Below are 11,917 nucleotides of genomic sequence, written 5' to 3' on the forward strand. Positions count from 1 at the left end.
ATTGTCACATAACATTTACCTCAGGAAAGTCATTTGATGACCATAATAGGCTATAGCACGTTAGTTAGCTAGAAAAAAAGAGCTATAGAGAGTATTTTGCTAAACATAGGCTACTATATTACATATTTATAATATTTACTTATCATTAAATAAAGTTGTTATTATAATAAAAAAACGCATTATATTTAATTTGTTAAATAAAGTTATTTTTAACCTTAAATAATTTTACCAGCTGATAAGGCTCTCATGTTTACAGCATTAGGTGAGATTTTTTTCTTGAGAAAAATTAATGCCTATCTTCTAATATTTATCCAAATCAGTCAATTAAATCAAATCACAAGAATTGAACTGAACTGAAATCCTGAAACGTGACGTCAGTAAAAGTGAGAGAGGTGTATATATTTCATTCAGATAAAGTTCCTCGTACCTGCATACAGATCTACATCTTGAGTTAATCATTCCTCATAGTAACACAGCTTGTTTTATTTAGTTAGGAGTTATAAATATTAAAGTGTGAGAATTAAACTACGCAAGTCAATGAAAGTGCGCAGCTCTGATAAACCATTAGCGTGACCACTGCGCATCACGTTCAACTCGTCAAGTTACTGACTGACAGCTTGTTCCGCTGTACATAATTAATGCTATAAATCTCAGAGATAATCAACCAGATATATAGAGTCATTATTAAACATCCCACACACATCAAAATGACTGTGATGCATGTGGAAACTGTTCATGGATACGAAAGAGGGCATTTTTTCACATTCTAGATGAAACTGGACAAAATGCATTTTGTTGTTGTTATGTTGTTGAAGCCACAAATGTAAATTTTACAAAAATGTTAATTTAATTTCCTAAACTGGTAAAAAATAAACATGCGAGAGTGTGTTATAACAGCTCCCGGTGCACAGATATAACAGTGCTATTACAGTAGTTTATGTGCTACGCATCACGGAGAGAAGTTGAGCATCTCGTCAGCGACGTGAAAACTGAAAAGCAAATGAAACTGAAAGTTCAGCGTCACATGCTGAAGCTCAACACACAGTCGTCTTCATTAAAAGTAGTGACACTAAATTATCTTTCCAGTGCTGATGCCGCATCTATGATCTTGAAATTGTCTGATGATAAATAAAATCAAGCTCATATTTTGCTTTCTTTAACGTGAACTCAGTGATATGAAGTTCAGTGTAAATTGAAGTTTTAACGTATAGCGATCCAATCAGAGTGATTAAAGCTCCAGTATGTGACTTTGGTATTTGACCACAAGAGGGCGCAGTTTCAACAATAACAAAGGCGAAGCTTGATGACGCTATGAAGGAGGTGACGATGGGAGATGTCGTTGTTTTCACCATCTAGCGATATATCTACATGGAATTAATGAATCATGATCACGGATGAGGTAATTTATTCGTTTTTGTATTACCTGTATGTCTGATCGTATTATTTTATGTCATCATAATTAATGAACTGCAAGGAACGTGAAATGTTATGCTATATTATCCCGTTACAACATACAGCTATTTGTCAAATGATTTGTTTGGTTAATGTTGTGCAGTTTTACGTTTTTATGGTTAATGCCGTGTTGTTTAACGTGTTCAAACCAATATCTAAAAGTAAATTTGAACGAACATTTGCAAGTAATGACTAAATATATTTTTTTAACATCATATCCGATTGTATTTAATTGTACTGCCATAATCTCGGTCACCACACGTGATAAAAAGCCTTACCAAAGTACAAAGAGCAATATAACTTTGTTTATAAGTGCTATTATTGACAGTTGCATGTCTTACCTGTCTCAATACACTCGCGAGAGAGTCTCTGTCAAGTCCAAGATAGTCGCGCAGCTCTCTCCATCTCGAAAACGCCTGGCCGATATTTATCCAGGTTTTATTCCTTCGTTTGTCACACAGTCTGCGTGTATCCGAATATGGACGCTTTTGTTGGCACTTCAATAAAGAGTTCGTGATCCATAACAGCTATAACCATACAGTCTATGGCTATAACGCTTTAACCACCACTTCCGCATTTGACCATGCGATATTCCGGTGTGGTGGGTCATATTTTTTATTTTATTCTTTTTTTTATTCTTTGTCAGACGTCTTTATTGTTTATTTTGATAAAAAAAAAACCTCAATAAAGTTGTTGTAAAAAAAAAAAAAAATCCGGTGTGGTGGAATATCCTATCACATGGTCCACACCGGAAAAAGGATTGCGTCACTGAGGCGCGACATTTCTTTTCCGGGACGGCCAGTTATTTAAAATCGGAATTTCTCTGAAATAAAAAATCTTTGGAGACTTTTGAGATATTGTAAGTACACAACTGGAGGAAATATATCACCCTGTGCAAGTTATTTTTGGAAATTTTATTACAAAATTCCTACATATTGGAGCTTTAACTCAGAAACTTAAAAATGGCCACTTCATGACAACAAAGTTGCCAACCCCTTCTCTATAACATCTCACTGTTACTGATTTATCATACAGCTCAAAGCATTATGGGTAGAATCTCTCTACAGTCTGTTCTCATTCATCAACACAGTTTCACTGATCCAGTAAAATAAACACTAAACCCAGGATAGAGCGGTTGAGTGAATGTGGTCTGGACTGTGTGGATGAGGCTCATTGTGTCAGAGACGCTGTAGAAGGACAGAGTTCCTGCACTGTGATCCACATACACTCCTATTCTACTGTTGATGGACTTTACAGGGAGTTTAGTCTCTATCTTATTGTGTATGAATGAGTAAGTGGAGGGAGAGCAGCACAAACTCCAGGACTGATCATTATATCCAAACTCACACTCAATACCCGATCCTTTCCTGCTGATGCTCTTATATGACACTGATATATACACACCACCAAACAAACCATCACTCCACTCAATCTCCCAGTAACAGCGTCCACACACACTCTCTCTACACAACACCTGACGCACATCATCAAATCTGTCTGGATGATCAGGATACGGCTCATCTGTGCCAGTGTAAGTAATCACTCTGTTCCTCTCAGACAGACTGAGGCGTTTATTCACTGTGTTCAGATCCAGAGTGAGCTGATGGGAATCTGATGGAGAGAAAACACATCAGAATCAGGAATTATGAATCTGTCTGATCTTTTATTATAGCTGAACTCTGTATGTTAAATATCTCAGCAGTGTCTCAGTAGTCACCTTTATTTATTTAGCGCTTTGATCAATACAGATTGTTTCAAAGCAGCTTTACAGATATAACAGGGAAATAATGCAACAAAGTTTGTTTCATCTGTACAGCAGATCTAGAAGAAAATAGTGTCATTGTCCATCTTAAGTAAGTTCAGTGATGGTTAATTTCTGTTGTAAAAAAGTTATTAATTTAGTTCATTTATCTATACAGCCGCTCTGGAGAAAGCAGTGATGTCATCGTCCAGCTCAGTTCAGTTCTCATATAATGGTGTCAATGCAGGAAGAGCAATAATATAGTTTACTAGTTTACCAGATATCCTGTGCAAATCATCATTTACATCAGTGTATCATTTACTGTATATTAAGTAAGGAATAATTGACTACAGTTACCACACCTCGAAACATTGTTCAGATTATGTATTTCAAGACGTTTGTAAAGCTTTTGTCATTAAAACACTCTTGTATGTAGGACTAATTTCGCATCTAATCCGATGCCTACGTTGCTAATTCCAAAACGTCATTTTGAACCTCCCAGAACACCCTATTCGGCCATAGGCACGAGGCCACAGGTACTGAAGGCACTCGCAACCACCCAGAACACCCTAGCAACTGCCTAGCAACCACCCAGAACACCTAGCAACCACCCAGAACACTCTAGCAACTGCCTAGCAACGCCCTAGCATCCACCCAGGATACCATAGCAACTGCCTAGCAACACCATAGCAACCACCCGCAACGCCCTAGCAACCACCCAGAACACCTTAGCAACTGCCTAGCAACGGCATCTTGCTAAAAACAAGCTAGCAACATGCTAATCAAGCTAGCATCATGCTAATCAAGCTAGCATCATGCTAGCAACATGCTAATCAAGCTAGCATAATGTTAGCAACATGCTAATCATGTTAGCATCAAGCTAAAAATATGCTAGCAAAATGCTAATCATGCTAGCATCTTGTTAAAAGCATACTAGCAACATGCTAATCATGCTATCATCATGCGACCAAGATGCTAATCATGTTAACAACATGCTAATCATGCTAGCATCATTCTAACAACATGTTAATCATAGTAAATCATGCTGGAATGTGGTAAATCGTAGTAAATCATCTTAGAATCATGGTAAATCGTGGTAAATAATGCTAAACCGTGGTATATCATGGTATCACAACATGGTAATTGTGTTAGCATCTGCCCAGTGTCGAATTTTGCCACTGCAAGCACCACTTCACATTTTCTTCAGGAAATGTACATTCACGGAGGTTTGAGCCACTGATAGCCGACTAATGCTGGGGACACACGACTAGCTGACACATTCTCTGACTGTTTTCATCGACTGCAGCAGATTTTAAACACCGACTTTGAACACAGACTGAACGTGCTGAACACGCGTTTGGGCATGATCAGTCATAAGGTATCAAATTACATTCATAACCCGCCTTAAAGTGTGTCCCCGGTTATTAATGCAGTTATTAGAGAGAGAGATGTTGCAATAATGATACAGAAAAGCATGTGCGTCAATATTATTATTTATTTATTAATTCAATTCATTTTAATTAATTCGAATTCATTCTTTTTTTTCTATTATTGACAGATGACAGACTAGCCAAATAAATGAAACACAAAGCCCTTTTAACAAGTGGGCCTATCAATAATTATTTATTTGTTATATTATCTACAATAATAATCCGTGCTGCAGAACTATCCATTTATTTAGCCTATATTCAGTTTAATTTTCTATTGATTATAGATAGGACTAGGACTATATACTTTATTTATTAAAATTAAACTGCATGTTTCCATTGATTGTGAAGCTAGACATTGAAAATTGCAGATCAAGCGCATGCGGCTAAATGTTTTTTCTTGTTATGAATTGTATCCTATTTTCCGTTATTACAGTTTACTACGCGAAGTGATATGGAACTGTAATGCGGTCAAGACCTGCCTGGAACTACTTTAGCTGTGCGTTTCCCTGAAAATAATGCACACCTTAGAACGTTCGTCAACCAATCAGATTCAAGCATTCAACGGCCCTGTAGTATAATGGTTATTATTCTGTGTTTATTATAATTATGCCTAATATATACACCATTCAAATATTTGGGGTCAGTATGATTTTTTTTTATATAATTTGATCTACAAGGTTTTTAAGCATTCTAGGCCTATTGTTGGTGATTTTCAGTGCTGTGGCCTTAGGCAATCTTGAGCTTTCTTTAAATTTCTATCCGTTTCCCTATGGAGGTATTTTTGATGCAAAACTACTGAACGCCCGTGACAGTGAAATTTGTAGTTGTAGAGAATAGCCACACATGTGTATCAGTAAATTTGAAGTCACAGAGAGAAATGTTTTAAGAGTTGCAAACTTGTAGACTTTTTTTTTTATCTTTCACAAACACAACACAACAGTTACACCTTCTCAAATTCTTCATTACAGGTGCACAAATCCTATTCTACAAATCACAAATTAAGAAACTCATACGCTCACATTTTTGCTACAGTTGCTGCAGTGAATATGGTGCAAAACGCATTTAAACACCTGCATCAAAAAATGTGAAGTCACGGAGAAATTTTGCTCATCTGCAAATCAGTATGTGAATTCATCCAATGAGAGTTGCACACTTGTAGAATATTTTCTCACAAATGTCCTGTATATTTTTCTAGCACAAACACAAGTACATAACTACAGCTGCTTGAATCTGCTGCGACGAATCTCAAACACTGTTTTTCGCTTTCAAGTGACAAGTTTCGCGCACTCTCCCTTTTGCACCAAGTGCACCGTGAAATGTGGGGCAAAAGTGAGTTGTGCATCTGTAGAGGCAGTGGGCGGAGCCTACATGAATATTCATGAGTTTCCCGGGCATGCGCGTGGAACTGCTCATTCTAGTTCGCGCTCCTCGTTTCTCAGCAGGTTTAATGGATTATTTCAAAAAAGGTAAACATAGTTTCAGCGCGAACTTAAACTACAATTGTGTATCGTTTTGTTAAACTCAATGTTTTTATTAATTCGTCACTGACTGAATGATTGCTGGCATTCACTTCATGTAGGCAGGCCTAGCCTATATATAAATCACAGCAAACTTCAACTCGTTCATTTCGTTGTTCATTTTCGTTTTGTTCGTTTCCTTTTCCTCTGTACATTGCAATGCTTTAAACTGTCTTTTGTTATCATTTGTTGAATGTCACTGCAATAAAAAAATAAAAAAAAACGTTCCACTTTTACCGTAAAACCAAAAATTCCAGAACACCTGAATGATTACAGCACTTATTTCCAACAGAAGAGCAGAATATTCCTAAATACATGAACCATTACCATTTAATTTATTTATTGCTAAGCTCTTCTGATAACTTACCTTATGAAGCTTTACAACTGTGTCATCTCTGGCAATAATCTCTGGGAAATAACTCCACAACCATATCCGTGTCCAAATAAACATTTAAGATTTGCATGACAAAAGTTTGGAATCACTATGATTTAAGAAATGTTATACTTTTAAAGCAGGCAAGGTCAATTTCCACACTTCATTAAGCAGCACAACCATTTTCAACTGTGATAATAATCAGACATGTTTATTGAGCAGCAAATCAGTATTAGAATGATTTCTGAAGGGTCATGTGACACTGAAATTTAGAGTAAAATGAGCTCTGCCATCACAACATTAAAATAGAAAACAGTTGATAAAAAATATTTCACAATATTATTGTTAAATGATAAACTCAGATAAATGTAGTCTTGGTACCTTACCTTATAACCTTACTAATACCAAACTTTTGAACAGTGTATATATTATTATATCAAAACCAGCACAAGCACACCTTGCAATCAAAACATTAAAAATAATATTGTTGAAGTTTAAGTTTGCTGTAGCTACTGTATATAGGCCTAGACGAAGTGAATGCCAGCAATCATTCAGTCAGTGACGAATTAATAAAAACATTGAGTTTAACAAAACGATACACAATTGTAGTTTAAGTTCGCGCTGAAACTATGTTTACCTTTTTTGAAATAATCCATTAAACCTGCTGAGAAACGAGGAGGGTGAACTAGAATGAGCAGTTCCACGCGCATGCCCGGGAAACTCATGAATATTCATGTAGGCTCCGCCCACTGCCTCTACAGATGCACAACTCACTTTTGCCCCACATTTCACGGTGCACTTGGTGCAAAAGGGAGAGTGCGCGTGAAACTTGTCACTTGAAAGCGAAAAACAGTGTTTGAGATTCGTCGCAGCAGATTCAAGCAGCTGTAGTTATGTACTTGTGTTTGTGCTAGAAAAATATACAGGACATTTGTGAGAAAATATTCTACAAGTGTGCAACTCTCATTGGATGAATTCACATACTGATTTGCAGATGAGCAAAATTTCTCCGTGACTTCACATTTTTTGATGCAGGTGTTTAAATGCATTTTGCACCATATTCACTGCAGCAACTGTAGCAAAAATGTGAGCGTATGAGTTTCTTAATTTGTGATTTGTAGAATAGGATTTGTGCACCTGTAATGAAGAATTTGAGAAGGTGTAACTGTTGTGTTGTGTTTGTGAAAGATAAAAAAAAGTCTACAAGTTTGCAACTCTTAAAACATTTCTCTCTGTGACTTCAAATTTACTGATACACATGTGTGGCTATTCTCTACAACTACAAATTTCACTGTCACGGGCGTTCAGTAGTTTTGCACCAAAAATACCTCCATAGTTTCCTCAAAGGTTAAAGAGATTTGTTACAAAATCCTGTTTAGGATAAATCCATAGAGGATTTTTTATAGAAGAGATTTCAGTTTGTTCTTACTTTCCTGAAGCTTTTTACTTCTGTGATTTTACCTCTAAATCTTGGATGAATGTTTTTAATTGGCTTTCAGTGAAAAATAATTATAGTTATTCATTAGTTTTAGAAGACATCCTGTTTTTGAAGAATATGTTAAATCCCCTGATTTACATCTTTGTTAAAGTCACGAGTCAATTGATTTTGCTTCCAGCGCCCCTCGATGTTCTCTCCGTTGAGAAACAGTAATTTACATGATCAACTATAAAACTCTTTCTACAGGAAGAACATGAAGACACTGTGAGTTTTTCTGCTTGTTTTTCTTAGTGACTTACATTGTAGGAAGTCGTTCCTGGTTCTGGGAACAATGTTGGTCAAAGTGACTGTGGAAATCAACAGACATGAAGAGTGTGATTATCATGTCGAGAGAAAATGATCCCTGCATCCGTTCCTAAGACATTTCTAATATGATCTTCTACATGATATGAGATGATGGAGGATCATTTCTGAGAGCTGATGAATCTCCCGGACTTTACCTCTGTCAGAGATCTTCTTCAGCTCCTCTTGGCAGAAATCCTTCAGTTTGTCTCTCAGCTGACGGACAGATTCTCTCACGCCATCAAAAGAGGAGAGAGAACTGAAGGGATTGTCATTTACGTCTGTAGATTCAGGAGGAGCTGAGAGAGACTGGAAACTCTACAGAAAACAGAAATCAAAGCTCATCACCTCCACACTTCATCAATAACCTGCACTACTGTCAGATTTATGTGGCTCTTGTTGATCTTTAGTAATGAAACTGGTGCCATCAAGTTTATGGATTTCACATTGTCATAAAAAAAGTGTTGAACTGAAGTAAGTGCATCTCTTTCAATAGAAGAAGATCAGATGAGAGTCTGACTGATGATGATATAATAACCGAACACACAGATCAACACTTCAGTCAACGGCTCATTCTGCTCTCATGAAATGTTTCTCTGTGAGTCTCTTGCTCAAGTCCACTATGACCCTGTTCTTCTAGATCTCTGTTACCTGCAGGAAATGGATGTGATCCTGTGTGTGTGAAAGCTGCTCCAGCTCAGCGTCTCTCCTCCTCAGATCATTGATCTCCTGCTCCAGTCGCTCCAGTCGTCCTTCAGCTCGACTCACTGCAGTCTTTTCCTGATCTCTGATCCGCTGTGTCGCCTCAGAGCGGCTTCTCTCAATGGAGCGGATGAGCTCAGTGAAGATCCTCTCACTGTCCTCCACTGCTGTCTGTGCAGAGCGCTGTTAGGACACACATCACAATCACACAGTGGCTTCAGTGAGTCCTGACTGAGACGTCTCAAACTTCTCTTCTTCTCCAGACTCACCTTATGAGACGCCACAGCCTCTCTCAGCTGCTGAAGATCTTTCTCTCTCTGCTGGATCCTCTGCTGGAACGACCTCTGCGTCTCCTTCAGCTGGTGCTAAAGGACAAACCAATGACAAGAGAAACATCACATTAATCATCAACTAAACAGATATGAATCCAGTATCAGAGAAGTGGTGAGATTGAGGGGTTAAAGGTCATTCATAAGTGCCAGCATTATTTCATCAATGCCTAGTTTTATAGGGATAGTTCACCTATAAATATAAATTATTTCATTGTTTACTCATCCTCATGTCTTTCCAAACTTTCTGAAGAATGTCTCTGTTTCTAAAGCCCAAATCAAATATGGTGATGCATCAATAACCTCAAATCTCACTGGCTCATGCATGTGACATCATAACTAATCATGCCACCATATTTGATTTTTCTTATCACTCCAGAAGACTCAGACTCTTATTCACTCGGATGTGCATCATTGCTTACGTTGCACGAGTGCCCACTACTGGTTTAAATAGAACGCACTAAGCACTTGATCACTTAATTCACTATTGTTATAAATTCTTGTATGATAGTCTTAGCATGGAGTATATAACAGAGAACGATTTCTTTGTTCTGTAGGTTAGGTACATCTGTTCTTCATTATGTGGAACTTTAGGCTAGGATGGAGAATGGTCTCCTATTCTCTCTATTCTGAAGCAGTATAAGGGCAAGTATGAATCCAAATGTATATGTGGTGATCTAGCCAGAAACTGACAATATATATGGACTTGTTATATAATGTAATCGTATTCCTATATGATGTTAGTTATAAACAATCTTATTGGTTAACTCTGTGATACTCCCCTCATATTCTTGCTATATAGGTAAAAAGCTGTTGGGGAAAAATAGAATTACAAACAAATATCCATAGCTACAAGTGTTATAATAATTAAAATATTATACACTATTTATGTGATTAATTCTCAAAATAATTAATATATCATACACTTCAGTTCAGCGAGGTCTGCTGTGATGTCACAATCAAGTTGAATTGTGGGATATAGAGCTACATCAGAGTAGATTCTCTCCCTCTGTCAAAATCGAGGGGTTGAGGGTCTGTCCATATAAACTTCCCTCATCCTCTTCACGAAGTGTAACGCACTTCAAAATGGCAACAGGGATTCTCAGAGAAGGAAGTTCACGAGTGCGTATCTAAAAGTGGAGTGTAACACATCCTAGTTTAACCCCCTTGGAGTTGTTATGGATTTCTTTTATGCTACCTTAATGTCCTTTTTGAAGACTGAAACTTTTGGACCCTACTGACTTTCAATATAAGGACAGATGAGACATTCCTTAAAATACCTTCTTTTGTCTTCGTCAGAAAAAAAGTCATACCAGTTTGAAATAACTTGAATGAGAATTGAACTTGAAAACGATGAATGTTCATTTTGTTGGGTGAACTGCTGGTTTAAAGGGGTCCTATTATGCTTTTTTCCATGTCCATCTTTCTTTAGTGTGTAATGTTGCTGTTTGAGCATGAAAATGTCCCTCCAGGAGTTATTCTCTATATCAGTGTCACTGTTTCTGAACTCCCTGAAACATTTATAGTCTTGAATTTTCTTCCGGGAATAAAACTGTCACAATATTTCTCAATAAATTAATTAATTCCCAAGGCTTACGCTAAATAAAGGAGTGAGGTCTGGTTGAGTAGTGTTAGTAGTGTGTTGAATGAGCCTATAAATAATCATAATGGGATCTCTGTAAGTTCATACCTGTTTCTCTGTCCTCTGTGCTGCCACTGATACAGTGTCGTGGTTTTTATGTTCGTCCATCACACACAGCAAACATATACACTTCTGATCAGTGCGGCAGAAAACCTCGAGGATCTTGTCGTGTTTCTGGCAGATCATCTCCTGCAGTCGTCCAGTGGCATCAGTCAGATTGTGTCTCTTTCCTTTAAACCAACTCTCATGTTGTTCAAGGTGATTCTGACAGTAAGAGTTCAGACACACCAGACAGGACTTGACGGCTTTGTGTTTTCTTCCAGTACAGACGTCACACTGCACATCTCCAGCTCCAGCGTAACAGTCAGCAGGAAGTTTAGTCTTCTTCAGTTTCTCCACCATTTCAGCCAGAATGGTGTTTTTAGCTAAAGCAGGTCTTGGCCTGAAGGTCTGTCTGCACTGAGGACAGCTGTAGACTCTCTTCTCATCCTCCTGATCCCAGCAGTCTGTAATACAGATCTTACAGTAACTGTGTCCACAGGGAATGCCCACAGGATCCTTCAGGAGATCCAGACACACTGAACACATGAACTCATCCTGAGATATTCTGGCTTCTGCCATGTTACTACATGAATACAGAGACACAAACACACAACAGCTCAACTACACTTCAGTTTCACTTTCTCTGAACTCTGTGATTCCTGTTTCCTGGTTCTGTGTTTGAGTGCCGTGTGCAAAACAGGCGTGTCTGTAAAGCAGTGTGACAAGGCGTGATATTAAGAACAGTCACTGGTGTCAAAAAGTGTTTATTAACAGTCTTTTGTCATATATATATATATATATATATATATATATATATATATCTGTCAATAAACACCATTGTGTGTGTGTGTGTGTGTGTGTGTGTGTGTGTGTGTGTGTGTGTGTGTGTGTGTGTGTGTGTGTGTACAG

General features: G+C 37.6%; 1 protein-coding gene across 4 annotated transcripts; it reads right to left on the minus strand.

Annotated features, from left to right (window-relative positions):
- Positions 1 to 371: 371 nt before the first annotated feature.
- On the minus strand, positions 372 to 11,667 carry LOC308689989 (tripartite motif-containing protein 16-like). Of its 4 annotated transcripts, none has more exons than XR_014030102.1 (8): positions 11,015 to 11,660; positions 9,265 to 9,360; positions 8,945 to 9,178; positions 8,452 to 8,611; positions 8,251 to 8,298; positions 2,401 to 3,063; positions 835 to 1,234; positions 372 to 729 (listed from the first exon to the last, which is right to left on the minus strand). XR_014030102.1 is itself a non-coding variant. In XM_081364165.1 (6 exons), exons 1-6 carry the CDS (start codon positions 11,585 to 11,587, stop codon positions 2,534 to 2,536), a joined length of 1,629 nt encoding a protein of 542 aa, XP_081220291.1. In that variant the 5' UTR covers positions 11,588 to 11,667; the 3' UTR covers positions 2,094 to 2,533. The 4 variants fall into 4 exon arrangements, 2 of the variants coding, with proteins under 2 accessions (XP_081220291.1, XP_081220290.1); XR_014030103.1 differs by having other exon boundaries at positions 8,945 to 9,166; positions 11,015 to 11,587; XM_081364165.1 differs by lacking the exons at positions 372 to 729; positions 835 to 1,234 and having other exon boundaries at positions 2,094 to 3,063; positions 8,945 to 9,166; positions 11,015 to 11,667.
- Positions 11,668 to 11,917: the final 250 nt, after the last annotated feature.

The sequence above is a fragment of the Scardinius erythrophthalmus genome (assembly GCF_964197995.2).
Source record: "Scardinius erythrophthalmus genome assembly, chromosome: 4".
Classification (NCBI taxonomy): domain Eukaryota; kingdom Metazoa; phylum Chordata; class Actinopteri; order Cypriniformes; family Leuciscidae; genus Scardinius; species Scardinius erythrophthalmus.

Bases quoted from the DNA above. Each gene is read 5' to 3' on its own strand.
- LOC308689989 (XM_081364164.1), bottom strand. From the start codon at position 11,587: ATGGCAGAAGCCAGAATATCTCAGGATGAGTTCATGTGTTCAGTGTGT. The intron at 9,361-11,014 runs GTATGAACTTAC...TTTGTCCTTTAG, and splicing joins CACAGAGGACAGAGAAACAG to CACCAGCTGAAGGAGACGCA. The intron at 8,612-8,944 runs GTAACAGAGATC...TGTTTTCTGTAG, and splicing joins ATCACATCCATTTCCTGCAG to AGTTTCCAGTCTCTCTCAGC.